A 23233-nucleotide genomic window follows, 5' to 3' on the forward strand; every position below is an offset into this window, starting at 1 on the left:
ATGTTCCAAGCCTTTTCTTTTATGTGTACTCTCTGAGTTGAGTTTTGCTAGTTTTCTTCCTTGTTTGTTTTAGATAGAACCTCAGTATATAGTACTACCTGACCTAGAACTTGAAATATAGACCAGGCTGGCCTCAAAACTCACAAAGATTGGCCTTCCTTTCCTCTGGGGTGCTGGGATTAAAGGCCTATGTCCTCATTCCTGGCTGATTTTTGTCTGTCTGTCTGTCTGTTTGTTTGTTTGTTGAGAAAAGGTATTGATTTATAGCCCAGTCTGGTTTTGAATTCACAAACTTCCTACTTTGGCCTCCCAAGTGTTAGGGTTATAAACATGACATATACCTGGTTCCTCTGATTTTCTTACCTAATCTATCTATCTATCTATCTATCTATCTATCTATCTATCTATCTATCTATCTATCTATCTATCTATCTATCTATATATTAGAATATGGCTACTAGCTAGAGACTGAGCATGAACATCAGCTCCATTACTTAAAATAGTTCTGTAAAATGAGGCACATTACTTTGTATTCTCTTGTTTCAAAATTAGAAGTATTTGACACTCCTGTTTCTTGGGTGAAACATAATTGGTGACTTTGTAGTTTCTTCAAAACTTTGGTTTGTTTTAGCAATAAGGCAGACCTGTGTAAAGAGTGGTGCCTCTTCTTCTGAGAGGTTGGAACTGTTTTTAGTAGTATTCTGGTAGACTTTTTTTTATGGTTTTAAATTTGTACAAGTATGTAGGCTTATTTCTGTTGCGGCATCTTTCTATATGCACATCTAGTGCATGTGGGTACACTTCAGTATTTTTAGCATCTTCATATTGTCCTATGTAAAATATCTTACTGCTGGTTTTAAAAGTTGTTTCCAATTTTTGGAACTTTTCTACTATAAAGAACATATTTTTTTTATATGTGTTTGCCTTCAGTTGAATAATTATACTAGGGATTGGTAGGTGTGTTGGTTACTTTTTGTTGCTGTAATACATACCACGATGAAAGGCAACTTAATGAAGCATTTGTTTTAGCATAGGATTTCTGTCTTACTTTACTTTTTATTGCTGTGATAAAACACTGTGACCAAAAGCATTTTTGGGAAGGAAAGGTTTATTTAGCTTAAAATTTTATCATCAGGGGAAAGCAAGGCAGGGGGATCAGGAACTGGGACATAAACCATGCAAGAACGTTGTATACTAGATTGCTTAGCCTGCTTTCTTTTATAACTCAGACCGTCTACCCAAGGGTGGCACTGCTCATAGAAGGCTGGGCCCTCCTCCATCAATCATTAATGGAAAAAATGCTCTATAGACTTGCCTACAGACCAGTCTGATGGGGCATTTCTCAGTCGAGGTTCCCCTTTTTCAAATAACTCTAGCTTATGTCAAGTTGACAACAACAACAACTAAGCAGCACAATCTCAGGAGGCTAAGATGTTCATCATGATAGGATGACAAGCATGGTGGCAGGAACAGGAGCCGAGGGATCACATCTCATTCACACACAGGGAGCAGAGAAAAGAACTGGAGTGTGTCAAGACTGTAACTCTAAAGCCTATCCTCAGTGGTGGTGTCCTTTGTGTTCCAAACTCTCAGAACTTCCCTTCACACAGTACCAGCTGGGCCAAGTATTCAAATACACGAGCCTGTAAGAAACATTTTCCACTCAAACTGCCACAGTAGAGCAGAACTTTTAATGTCCTGATGTGATGGTTTTGGCTTTTTTTTTTTTTGTATTTTGCAAAGCTTAAAAAATTAAGAGGAGCCATGCGGTGGTGGCGCATGCCTTTAATCCCAGAACTCGGGAGGCAGAGGCAGGCGGATCTCTGTGAGTTCGAGGCCAGCCTGGTCTACAAGAGCTAGTTCCAGGACAGGAATCAAAAGCTACTGAGAAACCTTGTCTCGAAAATCAAAAAAAAAGAGGAAAACTGAAAAGTTGAACTCATTAGTAGGAAGTTCACACTAGCAAAGATGGAAGAGAAGGGAGACTTGCTGTAGCTTACAAGTTACACTCAAAGTCATTTCTGCTGCTCATCTTATTTGCCCTTATGATTTCAGGTAAAATTACAGTCAGTACTCCATGGGAGGAAAATGTCCTGTAGCTTTAGTGCTGTGAGATTTGATATGCATCCTGGCTCACCTTCCCTTCTTAGGAATCAATAATAACATTCAACCCAAGTCAGTATTTCATAGTTAGTATTCTTTTGATATACTTTTATTTTTCATGGTACTGAATGAATAAAATTCATACTTGACAGTATTTAAAGTGCAGATTGATCAAGACTGTGATACCCTTTATATTAAGATATTTCAAATCTTTGCTAAGTTTTTATAGTTGTGGTCAAAAGTGTCCTGGTTTTTGTTTAAAAATTTTTTAATTGAAAATTTGAAGCTTTCAATGTTTATTTCCAGACCTAAACCTTTGTTGTTCAAAGGAGATCACAGATTCCCCTCATCGAATTCTGAAAGTCCTGTGGTGATTTTCTACTCTGAGATTGGCCATGAAGAATTTTATAATATTCATCACCAACTTATATCAAAAAGCAACGAAGGCAAAATTAATTATGTATTCAGACATTATATATCTGTAAGTATTGACTTATTTTACAAATTTGTTGAATATTAATTTCTTTAAAATGACCATAGAACATGAGTTGATATTTTTCCCCCTTTAAAAAAATAATTCCGTTTGAACTACTTTTTTATTAGCTATCTCTCTCTCTGCACTCTCACCCATCTTTCTCTCTCCCCTTCTGTGCCTCAGTCCTTCTCCCCTTCCTTTCCTTCCTCTCTAATTGTTTGTTTGTTTTTTTGAGATAGGGTCTCACTCTGTGGCTCTGACTAGTCTAGAAACTCACTATTTAGACCAGGCTGGCCTCAAACTCACAGAGATCCACCTGTCTCTGCCTCCCAAGTGCTGAGATAAAGGTGTGTGCTACCACATGACACTTTTTAAATTAATTTTTTTTACTTTCTCTTTTTAGGAATATGTTTATACAGTGTGTATACTTGTGTATGTGTATATGTGTGTTCACAAGTGTGTTTGAGAGCATCATGTGCATGTGGAGGTCTGAAGTTGATGTCGAATAACCTAATAACTGTTTGCTTTGTTGAACTCAGTTTCCTCCATTCACTGAGTCTATCATTTGAACTGATTGGGTTAGCCAGTCAGCTTTGCTCCCGGGGTTTCCTTGGTTTTGCTTTCTGTAGATCTGAACTTTGGTCTCATGCTTGGGTGGTGAGGGTTTTACCTGCTAAGTCATTTCCCTCATTAGAGCTTGTATTTGCATGTAGACAGTGTGTTGCTTGTCTTTCTGAAAAAAATGTCAAACAGTTAAAAAGTGGTATACTGGTTTGTATTTTATTTTAAAATGGACTGCATAGAACTAGGTATGAAAGCTCATGTCTGTATTCTCAGCACCTGGAAGGCTAAAGCAGTATTGCTGTGAATCAAGGCCATCCTGAGCCTATCATTAAACATTTTAAATATGAAAGTCTTTAAAGCTCGTGTATCATAGTTCAGTAAATGAAAATTTGACCGAGTAGAGTCAGATGTATTTATCAACCCAGTGTTTTTTGTCCTTTGATGTTTTTGAGATCAGTGTAATATAGTCTAGGCTGATGTAGAACAATTCCTGATTCCTCTGTTAGAATTAAAGGTTTGTGCTACCGCACCTGGTCAAAGTCCAGTTTTGACTACTCCCCATTCCTGTTTCCTGGCCCTGTTGTGAGTATTAAGGATTAAAATAGCTAAAGGGCCAGGGTCAGTCAGCCTGGTAATGAGTGGAAGAAATGTTTTTTCTCTATCGAAGATAGTTAGCCTGCCAAGACCCCACATTCCCCAAGCGTCCTCCTTCCCCTTTTACTTTATGTTGTGAAGAAGAGGCTCCTACAAGGAGAAGAGACTCAGCCGTGTTAGGGATCACAGACAAGGCCATCTTGGCCCTTCATGGTCTTTAGCCATGGTTTGGGTTCTGGCACACCCTTTTTTACAAAAAAAAAAAAGGTAAAAAATAAAAAAGACCTTTGCTTTATTCCTGTGTATCTTTATGTGATACTGATATTGTTATTTTCCCACAGTGAGGATGTGGCATTTGGTAAGCTCAACCTCCTCACCTAAAGCATTTATTTTATTTACTTTTTGTTTTATGTGTATGAGTGTTTTGTCTAGCTGTATGTCTGTGCACCACTTTCATATCTGCTTCCTGTGGAGGCCAGAACATGGTATCAGAGCCCCTGGAATTACACATAATTGTAGATGCTATGTGGGTGCTGAGAATTGAACACAGGTCCCCTGGAAGACCATCATGACACAGAGATTTATTATTAATTATCAAAGCCTGGCCTATAACTTAGGCTTGTCCCACTAGCTCTTATAATTTCAATTAACCCATTTAAATTAACCTGTGTTGTGCCTCGTGCTTTTTACCTCTCTTCCATCTTGTACCTCCTATTTCTTCTCTGTGTTTTCTGGCATCTTCCTTGCACCTAGATTCATCTCCCCTCTCTGGCCAGACGTCCTGCCTAATCTCTTCCTGCCTAGCTATTGGTATTCAGCTCTTTATTAAACAAATCAGAAGGTGCCTTGGCAGAGACACACCTTCACAGTGTACAATAGGATTATTCCACAACAGCCAGTGCTTTTTAACTGCTGAGCCATCTCTCCAGCCCCCACCAGGAACATTCAGATACAGTAAAGAAACATACACACACAATGTCTCAACATGGTTCTCTTTGTTGTATAGCTTTTGGAATGGATTTTTTTTAACTCTCTGAGAACTTCATTTATGTAAACAATGTATTTTGATTATAACCTCCATCTACTTCTCCAACTCCCACCAAACACCTCCCTCCTATCCTTATGTCTTCCTCCTCCTTTTTGTTTTGTTTTTGTTTAAATAACCCACTAAGTCCAGTTAGTGTTCGCCACAGCCTGGGTTCAGGACCTGAGATGGGGAAGGGCTGTTGGCCTGAAGGAGTCTGACCATCAGATGAGTTTAACACAAGTGACTGGCTCTGAATATTTATACATCGAAAATAAGCATGTTTTTTCCATACAAGCAAACAAGTTTTCCCTATCCTCCAGTGTTAACCTCTGGCAAAAACAAATATGTCAAATATGTTTTTTCCCCTAACTTTTACATTAAAATATTTTTACACCAAAAACAACACTTATCATTTTCTTAGTTTAGCCAAATATCAAGCCAGGTACATCCTGTCTTTACAAAACTAATAGGCGATTGACATAGGCAAACATTTTCAAGAACAACAATCTCGTTCAAATTCTAGATTGATTTTATTCATAAATAGAATGAATGTTTTCATGATAGGCAAGTACTTCTATTACTGTTGATTTTCACTGAACTCTCTGAACACATAGTTAATAACTATATATTGATTTATAATTTTTTTTAGTTTTTTTGTTATTATAATACAGTTACATTATTCCCTCTCTTTTTTCCCCCAATCCCTTCATATGTACCCCACCTTGGTTTCATTCAAATCTACAAATGTATATAAGCACTCATATGCACATCTACAACCTGCTCAGTTCACGTAATGTCATTTGTACATGTATATTTCAGGGCTGGTCCTTTGGTATTAGATAACCAATTGGTGGGCTCTTCCATGAAGTCTCACCAATGTGGCTACTTAAACATGACCTAAGCAGGTCATGCCACCAATAGGCATGCTAGCAAGGAAGGGGGCTGCTGTGCCTCATAATGAGCCAGGTGGTGATGGTGGAATTCTTGCTCTGTTTGCAGAATCCCAAGAAGGAGCCTGTTTACCTTTCCGGCTATGGTGTGGAATTGGCAATTAAGAGCACGGAGTACAAGGCCAAGGATGATACTCAGGTGAAAGGTGAATTTGTAAAATAAGACCAATGTGTTCTCTTGTCTTTAAATATGAATTAATGGGGAATTGCCTCCCCTTTTGAAAAAGAATAGGTTTAGGAGTGTGATGAGCCCATGTTTGCATCTTGATTCTGTTACATCTGAGTGGATGACCTTCAGCAGATTTTCTAGGTCCTAATTTTTGTGCTCTGTAATATATAGGCAATATAGCTTGTTTTTCAAGTATTCGGGAGAAGTAAGAAATATAATTCATGAATTTGGGCTGGAATTGTGCCTGCTTACAATCTTAGCGCCAAAGCAGGGGGTTTATAGTTCAAGCCCTGCCTTGCCTGTGTAGCAAGTCCCTGACCCCAAACAATAAAAACAAGGATAAACAAAAAATAAAAAGCTCAAAAGTTTAGTGGAGTTTTTCTTTTGTATAAAATGATTTAGTAAACGGTATCAATGCTGTTGATGTTATATGCATCACAAATAGACGTTAATGTGTGATTCCAATATGGAAATTTGAATATTGTGGGCTTAATGGATAATTTTATGTTTTTTTTTTTTTTAAATATTTATTTATTATGCATACAATATTCTGTCTGTGTGTATGTCTGCCGGCCAGAAGAGGGTACTAGACCTCATTACAGATGGTTGTGAGCCACCATGTGGTTGCTGGGAATTGAACTCAGGACCTTTGGAAGAGCAGGCAATGCTCTTAACCACTGAGCCATCTCTCCAGCCCTAATTTTATGTTTTTATTATACCTTTTTCTTGGAACAGTTTACTCTGAGTTCTTCCTATATAATATTTTGTAGTTTTGAATTAAGTTTTTCTTTTCTTATTTACCCCACCCCCCTAGACAAGGTTTTTCTGTAGCTTTGGAGCCCATCCTGGAACTTGCTTTGTAAACCAGGCTGGCCTCGATCTCACAGAGATCCTGCCTATGCTTCCCAAGCGCTGTGACTAAAGGTGTGCACCATCACACCCAACCCTGAATTACGTTTTTCAACCATGTTTTACCTGCTGATTTTTTTTCTTTGAACTTCACCTTAATTATATCCTTTGCAGCATGTGGTATGAACTAGAGTCTTGTGTATATTACACAGGGACTCTACCACTGAGCTCCAGCCACAGTTCTTTTTAATGTTTTGTTCGCTTCTTATTGAGGCAGGTTTTCACTAAGTTATCCAAGCACAATAAATTAATTATTCAGACAAGTCTTGAACGTGGTCCTCCAGCTTCAGCCTTCCGAATTATGGTGTGTGCCAATTATATTTGCTAAGCTCATTTTAAACATTAAAAATGATTGATTTAATAGTAGAACAAATGGAAAATGACTATATTTAGGATTTTCTAACTTTAAATTCTTCATAATTTAACTGTGAAAAATCTTTTGTAATATTTAAATCTATTTTGAAATTTTTATTGTAAAATTTTCTAAAGTGAGAAAACACATCCTTATTTTGTACAGGAACAGAAGAAATATTAAAACACTGTTGGCTTAAAAGCCTACAGCGAGTTGTTAATTGAAGCATTTGACATTTCTTTTTAACATTCAGACTTTGTGAAGCTAACATTTTATTTCTATGCCAAGCTACTAGACATGTCTTTACTGTGTCCGTATAGGAACTGAGGTGAATACCACAGTCATTGGTGAGAACGATCCTATTGATGAAGTTCAGGGGTTTCTTTTTGGAAAATTAAGGTATGTTAATTCTTGTTGGCAGATGCCTCCTTGCATTCCTGCTGTCTTTCTCATTACTATCTGAATTGTGGCTCTTTATATATGTGGTTTACAGTGGAGAAAACCCATTTCATTTATAGTAAAGTTGGTTATTTGAATTAGAGTGACCAGGGTTATTCTCTAATGCTAAGAGAAACCTTAGACTTTAAAAACACACAGCAGAAATAGATTCTGTCAGTGAACAGGAAATGTTTTGCTGTTACTGATTTTTTTGAGGAGGGTCTCAACTGTGTAGCCCTGGTTGGCCTGGAATTCTCTATGTAGACTATGCTACTCTCAATCACACAGAGATCCGCCTGCCTCTGCCTACTGGGGGCAGATCAAAGGCATGTGCAGTCATGCCTTGCAGAAGATGACTTTAATATTGAAATTTGTTTCATAGTTTCACAGTTTTGTGAAAACATAATTTACAGCAGAAAATTATTCTTAACTGTGGTGACTTGATAAATTTTTCAGAACCTTGAATTCTGTTGTGTTTGGGGATTTCAGCTAGAACATCTGTGGTGGGCTGCCTTTAAAAGCAAGATAAAAACAGATGACATTATGTAACATATGCTTCAGCTATGACATTTGGTTGAATGAAATAGTCTAACCAGGTTCCAGTTTAGGCAGTAGTGGCTTCGTTTCCAGTTAATTGCTGTGCTGGGTTGGTTCGTTGCCTGTGTACACTTGTCTGTTGTCACTTTGGATTATGGTCATAGTCAGGTACCACTTTTATTTGATCAAGATTTCCAGAATCTTTCCATGCACTTTTAGACATTTTAATTGCATTGATTTATTTTGTGTATTATGGGGACAGTGCATGGGTCCCATGTGTGCTATAGACCTGGTTCTCTGATTCCACCCTCTGAGTCCTGGGTTGATGGCAGTCTTTGCAGGCTGAGCCATCTCACTGCTCCTTCTTTGTCGATCTTTGGGTGATGCTGTGATTTTTATGTATTCACAGCACAGAAAGGTTCCTGTAGAATACACAGTGTTAACTTACCCTTAGAGGGCAGCTGTTGTGCCTTAAAAACTTTTGTCCAAACTGAAGAAATTTTCTTAGGTTTGGGAGGGGAAAATCATGAAGATTAAAATTGGAGTCCTTTGTTCAGTGTACTCTGAGAGAAAACAATGAAAATAACTGATTGTGCTTCTGCCAGAGAGCTGCACCCCTCTTTGGAAGAACAATTGAAAGAATTCCGAAAGTATCTTGTGGAGAGCACCAATGAGATGGCGCCCTTGAAAGTTTGGCAGCTGCAAGGTAATGGAAACTCAGAGCTCACTGTCAGTATATTTTGTGTTATTAAAAATTGCAGAACTTGCTCCAGGGATATAGCTCCGATGGTCAAGTGTTTGTCTAGCATGCACAGAGCCCTGGGTTGATGCCTGGCACCACGCTAACCAGAATTTGTACTGTACCTGTAAACCCAGTTCCTATGTCTGAGGCAAGATGATTGTCATGAGTTCCAGGCCAACTTGTGCTATAGAATGAAACCTTGTCTGGGAGGGGAGACTTGCGGAGTTTGAATGAAATTTACAAGATTCTGAGAGTACCACAGATTGTATTTTTTTAATAATTAATTTATTTTTATTTTATGTGCATTGGTGTTTTGCCTACATATATGTTTGTGTGAAGGTATCAGATCCCCTGGACCCAGAGATATAAACAGTTGTGAGCTGCCATGTGGTTGCTGGAAGTAAACCTGGGTCCTCTGGAAGAGCAGCCTGTACTCTTAACCTCTGAGTCATCTCTTCAGCCCCCAAATTGTAATTTTTTATATATACATACATACATACATACATACACACACACAACAAATATATAACTGCATTGTTTGTTTCTTTCTTTCTTTTGGGGGGGGGTTGGTTTTTTGAGACAGGGTTTCTCTGTGTAACAGCCCTGGCTGCCTTGGAACTAGCTTTTGTAGACCAGTCTGGCCTCTAACTCTCATAGATCTGCCCTTTTCTGGATCCTGAGTGCTGGGATTAAAGGCATGTGCTACCACCGCCCAGCTATTTTCTTTATGCATACATTTTAAAAACCTAAGTGTCAGTTTTTAATTTTAGGTTTGTACTTTTTTTTTAAAAGTAATGCTGACGGTTTGATCTTGGGCCTTACATATTGGACATGCACTCCACCACTGAGCTATAACCTTAGTCTTCCAATGCATTTTAAAATTCATTTATTAACATTGTGTATATGTAGACTAGTGTGCCGTAGTGCCCATGTGGTGGTTAGAGGACAACTCTGTGGAATTTGGTTTCCCCACCTTTATTTGGGTTCTGAGAAATTGAATTCAACTAATCCTGCTTGCATTGTAGGCAGCAAGCACCTTTACTCACTGAGCCATCTAGTTGGTCTCCTATATTTATTTGTATGCATTTCTTAAACTGTATCTCTAGGCACATAAGAGTGGAATATATGTGCACTTTTCTGTTCTAAAGAATGTTCCAAACTATTCTTAAGATATTTTTCCCAAGGTAATTTGCTAAATATCCTGTATTTTTGTGACGTATTGTAAATCTAGAAGGCACCAGGATTTGGGCTAAAGTTTGCTTCTGCTAAATGCGTTAGCATGCGCCCAAGGATTTTATAGATGTAGATTATGAATAGCTTAGTAAAAACTCCAGGGGTCCATGAAGTGAGTGAGATCTGAACTAAATCATAGGCACTCTCTGGAATGGTTGCATTCTAAGGCATTCTTCACTGTCAGGGAATTGTGGGTAGTATTGGGGTTTTGTTCTTTTGTCGTTACTTTAGAGTCATATGTTCTAACCTGATATCTGCCTGGCATTGTTGCAGATCTCAGTTTCCAGACTGCTGCCCGCATCCTGGCTGCTCCTGTGGAGTTAGCTTTGGTGGTGATGAAGGATATTAGTCAGAATTTTCCTACAAAAGCCAGGTAACATCTACTAAGGTTTTGGAACATCCCTCTCCTTAACATTATTCCCAATGACTTTGATGTTTACATAGAATATGATGTAACTAAAAGGTACAAATGCTTTGAAACATTTTAGTTTTTTACCTATTTATAACTCCTGTTGTGACTAGTGTCTTCCTTCTAAGAAGGTAACAAGACCATTGGTTGTGTGCTTGCAGAGAGAGAGCGATCTGGATGTTGTTGACACTGCCCCACTTATGCCAGATCAGCTGATCCAGAGTCTGGCCCAGACTGCCAGTTTTGAGTCCTGATGAAGAAGGGCTTTGCCTGGGGTTCCGTGCTAGAACTCTTGTCTCACATGTATAAGGCCCCGGGTTTTATTCTCAGTACTGCCAAAAAGAAGAAGAAGAGGGGGATGTGGATGATCAGGTTCCTTCTGTGGAAACTGAGGCTCAGAGAGACTGACCCTTCATAGTAACAATATTCTGAATTTTCTTACATACTGTTTATTCTGTATAAATGCAAGGCAAAATTATTTAAGAGACAAATTCTTAGGAACTTTTAACAAAAGCCATTGCTAATCTTTGTCTCCAATTACTAAAAACACTGGCTTAGTTCTGGGCTGAGAGTTTTATAAGTAAGTTCCCTTTTCACTGTGTAGTGTGCCTGTATAAGATTTCTTTTCTTTTCTTTTCTTTTCTTTTCTTTTCTTTTCTTTTCTTTTTTTTTTTTTTGATTTTTCAAGATAGGGTTTCTCCGTAGCTTTTTGGTTCCTGTCCTGGAACTAGCTCTTCTAGACCAGGCTGGCCTCGAACTCACAGAGATCTGAGTGCCTCCCGAGTGCTGGGATTAAAGGCGTGCGCCACCACCGCCCTGCTGTATAAGTTTTCTTAATCTAGGGGGCTGGAGAGATGGCTCAGCAGTTAAGAGCCTGCTCTTCCAAAGGTTCTGAGTTCAATTCCCAGCAATCATATGATGGTTCACAACCATCTGTAATGAGGTCTAGTGCCCTCTTCTGGCCTGCAGGCATACACGCACACAGAATACTGTATACCTAATAAATAAATAAATATTAAAAAAAAAAGATTTCTTAATCTATCATGCTTCTGAAAGATTCATGTGCAGTGTCCAACCTCCACCAGAAGGATTTAATAGGACCGACAGTCTGCTTCAGTGCAGTGAATTTAATGCTGTCTATTTATCTGTGCACAGTTTATGTCACATAAGGAGTAGGGCCACACCGTCAAGGGAGACCTTGGAAGCAACTGGACTTGCTGTTGTTCTGTCTTACAGCAATGGAAATTTGTACGTCTGTGAAATTCACTTGCTAAGCTGTAGAGCTGTCACGTTTATTTAGTTCTTACCTTTTAGCTTATTGAACCACATGTTTCATATTTAAGAACAGGGAAATTAAAAGCCTTTATATGGAATGCTGAGCTGATTACATTTTTGTTTCTTAGAGCAATAACAAAAACAGCTGTGAGCTCACAACTTAGAACGGAAGTGGAAGAGAACCAGAAGGTATTAGTAACTGATTGAAAACGTTCTATCCTGTGTTGTATCTTTAAAAACAATAAAGAAACTTGAATTATGGGCTGGAGGGGTGGCTCAGGGGTTGAGAGCACTGACTGTTCTTCCAGAGGTCCTGAGTTCAATTCCCAGCAACCACATGGTGGCTCACAACCACCTGTAATGAGATCTGGTGCCCTCTACTGGCCTATAGGATATATGTAGGCAGAATACTACATACATAATAAATAAGTCTTTTTTTAAAAAAAAAAAGAAACTTGAATTAAATTAGTGGCATTTAACAGTATTACTTTTAGTAATTTACTTATAAATACAGTAATTAGTGTATATATATATATATATATATATATATATATATATATATATATATATATATTTTAGTCACAGTTGGTGGCATTTTCTTTAAGGAGAGCAGTCTCCTAACCAGGGTGGGGGTGAGTCTGGTCCTGTTTTAAGTAGTCTTTCCTTAAACCTGTTTCATTCCTGCCTGTGATGCACTCCACAGGGTAGCTGGGTTCTTGTCCTTCATTCCCATCAGCCCCACATGCAGCCTCTGAAGCTGCCAAGACACTCACTACGGTGTCTTCTTCGTCACTATGGTCTCTTGGCCACTTGGGGATGGTGTTTAGAAACCCTTCTTTCAGTCCTTTGTTTCATCAAGGCGGCCTTGTGTTGGTTGCCAGCCCAGACTTGATTGGCATCACAATCAGGGAAGGCAACAGAAGCATAAAAAAAGCAAAGCTTTGCACTTTAATCTGGCGCTTGCAAACAGAGGTAAGGAAAATTCCAGAACCTAGAAGGGAGAATCCTCTTGTGACCCCAATTTTAGATAGCTTACTTTTTTCTGCCTTCAATATTAAGGAGATAACTCAGTTTAGTTATAAAGGGCTTTGTTACTAAAGCAGTGAACAAATGTGTATATTCCTTTGATGTCCTACATAAGGCAGCACAATAAGCTTTAGTTCTTTGTAGTCAGTTCAGAGAATTATTAGAAAATGAACCCAAAAATTAAATATCTTACTGTATTGTGGGCCAGGAAGAAACATTTTATTTTAAAAATTATGTAGATATAATATTTGTTCAATTAGTCCTACTTACAGTCTATTGTGTGTGATGTGTGTATGTTCGTATATGTTTGCATGTGTGTGGAAGATATTTTTGTGTGTACACATGCATTTCAGTGTATATTTATGGAAGCCTGAGGGTGTTGTTGGGTGCCTTCCTGAATTGCTCTTCACTTTATTTACTGAGGCAGGGTGTTGACTGAACCTGGGACTCACACATTCAGCTAGTCTAGCTAGTTAGCCCGTTCTTGGGAATCCCACCTCTTCCAAAGTGCTGTGGTTGCAGGTAAATCACCATGCCTGCCTGCTTGGCATTTTTGTGGGTGGGTTCTGGGCGTCTGTTCTCTAGTCCTCTCTCTTGCATGGCAAGCACTTTCTTTATCCCCTGAGCTGCCTTCTTGACTATTAAGTTTTCATTTTTGATAAGTGACTCTTAGCACTTGGCATTCTTACATGCCCAACATTATAGAAATGGTTGTGTCATCATCAGAATAAGGAAGGAGGAAGGGAAAAAGGTGGAGGCCCAGTAAGGTAGCATCTTAAGTCTCTATAGGGGATGCACAGAGGAGTCCAAAGAAGAGTATGGAAGGGAATTCTGACCTGGTCCCAGAATGTCGGGATCTGTGTGGGTAATGTAGCTCGGGAACAACAAGCTTTCCTGAACATACTCTCACTGCTCTTTGTGTGTGTTCTCAGTATTTCAAGGGAACAATAGGACTGCAGCCTGGGGATTCAGCTCTCTTCATCAATGGACTTCATATTGATTTAGATACCCAGGATATATTCAGGTATGGCTAATAAACACTTCTCCCCCTCTTTCTGTAAGGTTTTATAACTGACACGTTCAGTTTTGTGTTTCTTCTTGGTATGGCATGAGGTAAGGCTCAAGCTTATGAGACTTACTGGAGGTGCGCCCATGCTGTGACTGGGGTAGGCAGAACGGTGTGTGGGCAAGTCTTGTGTGTTTAAAAGATATATATTTGAGGTTGTAGTTTTCCTGTTCATTGCAGAAGCATAGAAAAGAGCGCAGTTCTCTTGCTTCTGAGAATTGTGAAGTAGGTGTAAGCATAGTGCTGTCTCTCCTGTCTCGCAAGGCATTACTTTTAAAATTATTTTGAATATTCACTGTTTAAAAATTTTTGTTTTGTTTTTGAGACAGGGTTTTATTAGCTCAGGCTGGCCTCCCAGATTTGTGAGGATGGCCTTAAGTGAACCTTCTGCTTCTACCTGCCAACTGCTGGAATTATAGATGTGTACCATAACAAGTCACTTTGCATACTGTTTTGTGCTACTCTTCTTAAAATGTAATTGAAGGCTAATAGAGTCTAAATTGTTATACATTTTGGGGGCAGTGAACAAGTAGAATTCAGATTTTATCTATAGAATTATTAGCAGTACAGTTGTCACTGTGGCTTTAAAAAAATTTTTTTTATATATTTTTATTTTGTGTGCACTAGTGTTTTGCCTGTGTGTATGTCTTCATGAGGGTGTTGGAACCACTGGAACTGAAGTTACAGGCAGCCTTGAGCTGCTATGTGGATACTGGGAATTGAACCTGGGTCCTCTGGAAGAGAAGCGAGTGCTCTTAACTCCTAAGCCATCTCTTCCCATCATTATGGCTTTATAATAGTGAAAATAAAAGCAGTTGTTAATGCTTTAGGAGTAGTTTCACAATATTATTTTGTGAATTAATTGAATTAATCTTTATACCTGTTTGTTGTATTACAGACCTTGTGATATGTTAATAAAGTGAATATGAATATTTTAGAATATTGTTCATGTGACTTCATTGAGTGATTTATTAAAAATAGTCTATCCTTCAGATTATTGCAAACAAAGAGACTGATCATTACAATTTTAAATAATATAGAGTATAGAAACTAAATAAAGTTCCTGCCCTCTTGTTAGTTTCTTTAGCTCTTAGTTCCCAGAAGACTTTTCCATTGCCATCAACGTGTGCGTATGTGTAAGTGTATGAGAACCTGTTTTAACTGACCCTGATATTAAAACACATTAAAGATTTAATGTGCTTTTTAATATGTGCTTTTAAGATAACTAAGATTCATTTGATGATACAAAAAAAATATAATACCGATTAACTCTTCTTTTAAAGCAAGGTGACTTAGTTGGTATGGTAAGTGCTTCAAATATGAGAACCTGAGTTCAGATCCGCAGCACCTACAAGCCAGACATGGTGCACACGTGTGTAGCTCTAGCACTGGTTTGGTGGAGGCAGCTGCTCTCTGAAGCTGTAAGTTGAATAAAGAGGCTCTATCACAAAGAAACCAGTCACCCAATGTGGACCTCTGGCCTCTACCACACTTGGGAACATTTGCAAGGATGTAAGCTACATATAGTGCTCACAATGAAAAATAGAAATGAATAAATTAAGGCCTGTGAGATACCTTAGAAGGCAGTCACTTGCCATCTGGCAATGCAAGCCTGACAGACTGAGTTCGATCCCTGGAACCTACATAAAGGTGGAAGGAGAGAACTGACACCACCAAGTTTTCTTCTGATCTCCACACGCATGCACACATACCTTACACACTGTATGCCCAATAATAGTAGATAAGTAAATTTATTTAAAAAATAAATAAACAAATAAAACATGTGGTATATGGCTGGGAGATGACTTAGTCTTGAAATGCTTGGACCCGAGTCTAGGTCTTACATAAAGTGCTAGGTTTTATGGCACACACCTGTAATCCTACTGCTGGGGAAATGGAGATGAGTATTCATGGAACATTCTGGTCAGTAGCCATGATGGGTCAGGAAGCTCCAGGATCACTGCCTCAAAAAAGTAAGGTGGAGAGAGTGGAAGATGATCCTGACATTGAGCACTGTCTCCATGCTCACACACATGTAGACATATGAACACGTGAATACATACTCTCCCACATGCACTATGAAGTGTAATTGAGGACTATTTAATTATGTATACAGAGATAATCTTAGTTTGTACTGAGAGATAATGTACATATCCACCAAGAATGTAAATAAACAGGATGACGAAAGCATATCCTGCCACTGTCCTGTGTCCTCTGACCAGATGAAACAAAATAAAAAGCTCCATTTTTGAATCTTCAGTCAGTTTCCTTTAGCACTGAATTTTGAACTGATAGAAAATTTTCAAGGCTTTCATAAGTTTTTTTCCCTACCAAATACCATCAGGCTGTGTGCATGTGTTGTATATTGTGAATTGAATCCAGGGTCTCATATGCTAGGCGAGTATTCTGCTCTGGCATAATAGCCAACCCTTAACTAGACACCTTGTTTTTTTTCTGCAGTTTGTTTGATACGCTGAGGAATGAAGCCCGGGTAATGGAGGGTCTGCACAGACTAGGAATAGAAGGCCTTTCTCTACATAATATTTTGAAGCTCAACATCCAGCCTTCTGAGGCTGACTATGCAGTAGACATCAGGAGTCCTGCTATTTCAGTGAGTATTTATTTGAATGGTCCTGAGGCCTCCCACTGGTCAGGTCCCTTACCACTACCTAATTTGTGCCTTATCAAAGATTTATAGGTGCTTGTGTGAGACTGTGTTAAGGTAGGCTCTGTCTGTCTGTCTGGGATTAAAAGCATGTGCTACCACACTGGGCATAAGATAGGTTTTTACATGCTTTAAATTTTCTGACTCTCATGAGTAAGAAGCATTGTTTTTAGGACTGGAGAGATGGCTCAGCTTTAAGAGCATATACTGCTCTAGCAGAGGACCCAAGTTCAGTTCCCTACATCCACATCTGGTGTTTTACAATCACCTGTAACTTCATCTGTAGAGGAATCAGATATTTCTAAGCTCTGTGGGTATCCCACAAATCAAATAATTAAAAAATTAAAAAAAAAAACAAGCATTCTCTCCATTGTGTTGTATTCAGATGAACATCTTGGGAAAGAGGGTTTGTATTTTCCCAGTTGGGTCTAGGTTCTGTGGGTTTGTGACAGCATGCGTAATTTAAAACTATTATTAGAACATATTTCTAATAAGTAGCCTTATTTTCTGGGACCTTACTGTTGGCAGTGTGATCCGTGTCTCTGTCATCTGTAAAAAGAATTTTGGGAATAGTGGTGCATTATCTTTTCCCCCCTTGGTTTCTGTCCTGCGTTTATTTCAGATGCATTTTATTGGAAGATAGATACTTACTCTGAACCAGGCATGTGTATCCTGCAGCCTGTTGGCCACATGTATCTCAGGATAGCCACTAATGCAGCCCAGTGTACTTACGGATGCTAAAACTTGGACCTGCCTGTTTGTAGATTCTCATTACTTACATTCTCACTTGGTGGTGTAAACATTGCATATTTTGATACATACAGTTTGATTTCTGATAGCATGATTTTGTTTATAAAGAATAAAGAAAATAACATAATAGATTGATAATTATATGGCCTATTACCATTCTTTCTAAATAATCAATTTGTATAATAATTCCTCTTTTCTTGGAGTTAAAAATGTTTCAATTGAGGCCGTTTTGGTGTTCTTTCCTAGTTACACCTCTTTTCTCCTCACAGACAATTCTTTCCTGAAGTTGGCATGCATTCCTCTGTCTCTAATTGTATACCTTTATTTCCTTTTAAAGGTTTTCAATATTTTCACAATCTGGTGTGTCTCTTGGTCTCATATCTATTTCCTTTTTTTTATTTTTTTATTTTTTTATTTTCGAGACAGGGTTTCTCCATGGCTTTTTGGTTCCTGTCCTGGAACTAGCTCTTGTAGACCAGGCTGGCCTCGAACTCACAGAGATCCGCCTGCCTCTGCCTAATTGAGTGCTGGGATTAAAGGCGTGTGCCACCACCGCCCAGCCTATCTATTTCCTTTTCATTCCATAGCCTCGATTTTATTTTGTGACCACCTTTTAGGCTTTCATTCTCCACATTCTTTTTAAAGATGACAAGGGCCCAAAGAACTCATACAGCAAATAATAAAGTCCTTTTAAATCATGTAATTAAGAACATATTAATAGTGGTTTTAAATTACTCATATTGCTGGATATGATGGCACACGCCTTTAACCCTAGTACTCAGGAGGCAGTGACAGGAGGATCTCTGTGAGTTTGAGGCCAGCCTGGTCTATATAGTGAGTTCCAGGACAGCCAGGGCTACATAGTAAGACCTTATCTCAAAAAACAAACAAACAAATTCACACTGTTAGAAAATCCTTTTTCTTAACACGTTTTTTCTTAAGACTTTTAGAGAGGATGGAACAGTTCATCGGAACTGGAGTACTTGGTGGTATTGGAAGGTCTTTAGCTTTAGTAGGTCCATTAGAGTAGAGTGAGATTTCTAGACAACAACATTGTATGAGAGTTCCTGTTGTTCCTTTCTTAAAAACATATTACTTACTTTTTAAAAAAGCCATACTTTTATAAATGAAAATTTCATATACTTAGGTGCTTTAGTTAGGGTTTCTATTGCTGCAATGAAATAGTGTGACCAAAAATCAAGGTGAGGAGGAAAGTATTTATTTGGCTTACACTTCCACATCACTGTTCACCATCAAAGGAAGTAAGGACAGGAACTCACACAGGGCAAGAACCTGAAAGTTCTTCTGATGCAAACACCATGGAGGGTTGTTGCTTATTGGCTTATTCCTCATGGTTTGCTCATCCCAGTTTCTTACAGAACCCAGGACCGGCAACCTAGGAATGGCACCACCTTACAGTGGGCAAGAGCCCTCCCCCATCAGTTACTGCTTAAGAAAATGCCTTTCAGCCAGATCTTATGGGGACATTTCCTCAATTGAGGTTCCCTCTTCTCAGATAGCTAGCTTGTGTCCAGAGGCAGACGGATCTCTGTGAGTTCAAGGCCAGCGTGGTCTACAAAGCAAATTCCAGGATAGCCAGAGCTAGACAGTAAAGCCCTGTCTCAAAAGAGAAGAAAGAAAGAAAAAACTTTCCTCCTGGGTCACTAGTATGAGCAGTTGCTTATGTGCTCGTCCAGAGTATTCTACTCACACAAGCAGGAAAATGTCTGTATATTTTAGCTGTGCTTCGTTATCCGGGCAGTAGGTGCTTACTGTTCATGTGTTGTTCTTCTGCCTCCCTCCTGTTGTAGATGCTGCCATGTTGGGTCTCCGTGTCCTTTTCTCCCACATACCTGTGAGAATTCAATTGGAATGGATGCCTGCATATACTTAGTGGTTCTAGTCAGGTCTTCAGTGTGTTTTTATCTGTTTCTTTAAATGAGTGTTGCAGACATCACTATTACCTGAAGGTTCCTATGTGCTCTGTGCTTTTGCCTAGTCTTAGGTCCTGACAAACTGTTAATGTTTTCCAACTTAATGAATGCGAAGTTTTCTTGTGAATTCATTTATGTTTCACAGATTGTGAATAAAGTTGTATTTACTGATCACTTATGATCCCTATGTAGTTTTTTTTAATTTATATATATTTTTTGTTTTGTTTTTTCTAGACAGGGTTTCTCTGTTTAATAGCCCTGGCTATTCTGGAACTCACTTTGTAGACCAGGCTGGCCTCAGACTCATGGAGATCTTCCTGTCCCTGGGATTAAAGTTGTGTGCCACCACATTTAGCTTAGTTTTATTTTATTCTTATCTCATTTCCTGTGGGTTGCTTGATTTTTTTTTTAAAATAATATTTGTTGCTGTTGGTCTTTAGTTGGTTGTGTTGATTGTAAATAATTTCACCTGTTTTATTGCTTTGTTGTAGTTATTCGTTTTTCTATTCAATCTTTGTATATTTGAGAATAGTCTATCTCTTATGCCTATGTATTTGCTGGAGACAAGGTCTTGTATATCCCAGGTTGGCGCCAAACTCTATGTAGCTATGGACAATTTTAATACCTGATTCTCCTGTCTCTACCTCCTGAGTGCTGGGATTATAGGCATGTGCCACCATGCCTATCTCTACTATGTGATTCTTAAAGTCTCATTAACTATCTCTTTGTCCCCCATCAGTGACTAATGTGTATGTACCATGTTGTGTTTTTTGTTTTATTCAGTGGGTCAACAACCTAGAGATTGATAGCCGATATAATTCATGGCCTTCTAGTTTACAAGAGTTACTTCGACCTACCTTTCCTGGCGTTATACGGCAGATCAGGAAAAACTTGCATAACATGGTAAGTAAAACTTTCGCCTCCTCATATCTGTTTCTCCTTGCTGTGTCTCTTCTTTTCCATCATTTGTAGAATGTTCAGTTTTCCCTGTATGTGTGCACAGTGTTCAAGTGGAAAGGACTATGTTCATGTTACAGCAGTGTGACAGCCTGTGTTGCTGTGTGACACATGTACCTCATCCATACTGAAGGTTTACAATGGACCACACTATATTTTAAGTTGATATTTTAAGACTTTATATCCCTAGAGCAATTTTAAGTTTATAGAAATGTTGTATAAGTTTTAAGAGAGTGCTTGATGTGTGTGTGTAGCTCAAAAGACACATGGCTACTGCTCTTCTGTCATGTCTTTTGTGTATATGTCAGTAGGCTTCTTTTTATTTCAAGTTACAACTTAGTCATTGGCTCACTTGATTTTTTTTTTATCTTACTAAGTAAAAGAAAGGAGGGCAACATAAAAAAACTAGTGGGATACTTGATATTGCACTTGGGAAATGAAAGCATCAGTCTCTGTCCAGTGGAAGTAGTTGTGATTCTCAGTGAGTCTTAGGGTCATGAGATATTTGGTCCTGATGTTTGTACTCTTGGTGTGATACATTACTGCCCCCTCACCTGCTCTTTCTCGTGAGCCACTGAGTTTAATTAGAGAGTCCTAGTTTGCTTCCTATTACTGTGATAAAGTACATGACCAAAAGCAAATGGGAAGGAGTTTATTTCACAGCTTATAGTTCACTGAGAATGGAACTCAAGGCAGGAACTGGAGCAGTGGTCACAGAAGAAAGCTGCTTACTTCCTTGCTCTCTATGACTTGCTCTGCCTGCCTTCTTATACAACCTGGGGCCACCTGCGCTGGGGCGACACCACCCACAGTGGGCTAGGCCCTTCCATATCAATCATAAATTAAGAAAATACCCTTAATAGATTTGCCTACAGGTCAGTCTGATGGAGGCATTTATTTCCATTGAGGGTTCCTCTTCCCAAATTACTCTAGCTTTTGTCAAGTTGACAAAATAGTAAACACAATTGGCCTGTCATTACCTTGACACACAAACAGATCACTATTAAACTGTAGCCTTTTCTTTCTTGTCTCTTCTCAAGATGTTATATTGATACTAATATCACAATATTGACACCATAATATTAAATATACCACAGTCTTTAAAAAAATGCAAACACTTTAAAAGTTCAAGTTCTCTTTAAAATATCCGCCATTTCTTTAAATGTCCGAAGTCTCTCCAACAGTAAGCTCCTGCAACAGTCACATCAAAGCTAACCCAAAGTTCAGCAGTGTAAATGTATAGTTCCTGGTGTCAGGGCTATTCATGATCCTCTGGGCTCCGAGAGGCCGGGGCAGCTCCTCTTCCCCAGCTGTGCATCTGTAGCACAAGCACCTTCTTTCTCCACAGCGACTACTTCTTGGTGGCTGTCTCCAGGGTGCTGGTGCTCTCTCCAAAGCACCTGGGCTGCACCTTTACCAATAACTTCACCTGAGCTCTCTCCAGGGACTCTGACTTTGGCACGTGGTGACAAGCCTCGCCTTCTCTCTATGAACCCCTTGAGTACAGGGATTACCACTGCAGCTGAGGCTGTAGCTTCACCAGTGGCTTCTCTTGGCCTCTCATATGGTGCCAGTCTGTGCCGCTCTTCATGACCTCTGTATCCCTTCAAAACCAGTACCTCAAACACTCACAAGTTTGGCTGCCAGCATGAAATTCAGCCTTACCCCCTCTGGACTATATACTTTTTGTGCGTTGGCCTGAGGAGAATTTCCACACTCCCGTCATGGCCCATTTAAGTTTGAGCACTAATGACTTTTCCAGCCCAAAGTTCCAAACGCTTCCACAGTTTTTCCTAAAACAACATGGTCAGGTCTGTTACAGCAGTAGCCCAGTTTCTGTCCGAGTTAGCTTTCTGTAACTTTAATGAAGACTAACCAAAACCAGCGTAGGGGGAAAGGGTTTATTTCATCTTACAGCTTACAGTCCACCCTGGAAGGGACACAGGGCAGGCTTCTGGAGAAACAGAAACTGAAGCAGGGGCTCTGAGCACTGCCTACCAGCTTGCTCCCCATGACTTGCCCAGTCCGCTTTGTTTCACAACCCAGCACTGCTTTCCCAGGGGGCACCAGCCACAGCATGCTGGGCCCACCTATGTCAGTCATTAATTAAGAAAACCCGTCAGAGGCTTGCCCACAGACCAGTCTGATGGAGGCCTTTCCCAGTTAAGGGTCCTTCTTCCCAGCGACTGTAGCTTGTGTCAAGTTGACAAAACTAGGGTTCCTTAGAGGCTACTTTAAAAAATATCTCTCCCTTCCCTATCAGCCTTTAACTGTAACTAGCCCTCTGGAGGAGGGAGGGCCTCCTGAGCTCTAATATCTTAATCCCTCAAATTTAGTAATTCAGCTAACTTCTTAGCTTTCCACTGCCCTTCTCACCCCATCCCTCATTTCCCTGCTTTAGAGAGACAGAGAAGGAAGGTTCTTACCAATCTCTCCCCTCATTTCTCTCTCTTCCTCTTCACAGCTGTTTCACAGAACAGAAGCAGGAGAGCATTGAGATTTATATGGGGAACAACCCTCTGAACTTCTGTCTCTCTTTTAATCTTAGCTTTTTATTTCATGTGTTTAATCTCAGAGTGTGCATGTGTGTAGGCCCGCACATGCCACAGTGTGTGCATCTAAGTCAGCACAACCTTTAGGAGTTGGTTCTCTCCCAATATGTGGGAACCAGAAATCCAATTTGTTTTCAGAATTGGCAACACATGACCCACCAAGCCAGTGGTTCTCAACCTTCCTAATGCTATGACCCTTTAACATGGTTCCTCTTGTTGTGGTGACCCCCAACTGTAAAATTATTTTATTGTTACTTAATAAACTGTAATTTTGCTGCTGTTATTGTAATGTAAGTATCTCTGTTTTCTGATGGTCTTGGGTGACCCTTGTGATAGGGTTGTTCGAACCCCACCCCATACACAAAGGGGGCGCTACCTGCAGGTTGAGAACCACTTCAGTAAGTTTATCTTGCCAATCCTGTATTTTTCTCAGTCGTTCAAATTACCCTTTTCCTTTCACAATTCAGGTCTTTCCCTTTCTTACCATGAGTGAACTTTAATTTTTT

General features: G+C 39.3%; 1 protein-coding gene across 3 annotated transcripts in view; it reads left to right on the forward strand.

Moving 5' to 3' along the window:
• Uggt1 (UDP-glucose glycoprotein glucosyltransferase 1) overlaps window positions 1–23233 on the forward strand; it is a 108591-nt gene that overhangs the window by 23785 nt on the left and 61573 nt on the right. For all 3 annotated transcript variants that reach the window (XR_012911353.1, XM_075980480.1, XM_075980481.1), the window contains exons 6-14: window positions 2410–2584; window positions 5763–5859; window positions 7464–7542; window positions 8724–8824; window positions 10367–10466; window positions 11906–11966; window positions 13736–13827; window positions 16330–16480; window positions 20002–20121. Coding sequence is in view for 2 of the 3 variants with exons in the window: in XM_075980480.1 (XP_075836595.1) it covers window positions 2410–2584; window positions 5763–5859; window positions 7464–7542; window positions 8724–8824; window positions 10367–10466; window positions 11906–11966; window positions 13736–13827; window positions 16330–16480; window positions 20002–20121 (976 nt within the window). In the remaining variant the exon portion in view is untranslated. The remainder of the gene's footprint in view (window positions 1–2409; window positions 2585–5762; window positions 5860–7463; window positions 7543–8723; window positions 8825–10366; window positions 10467–11905; window positions 11967–13735; window positions 13828–16329; window positions 16481–20001; window positions 20122–23233) is intronic.

Source organism: Microtus pennsylvanicus, chromosome 7 (assembly GCF_037038515.1).
Source record: "Microtus pennsylvanicus isolate mMicPen1 chromosome 7, mMicPen1.hap1, whole genome shotgun sequence".
Taxonomy (NCBI): domain Eukaryota; kingdom Metazoa; phylum Chordata; class Mammalia; order Rodentia; family Cricetidae; genus Microtus; species Microtus pennsylvanicus.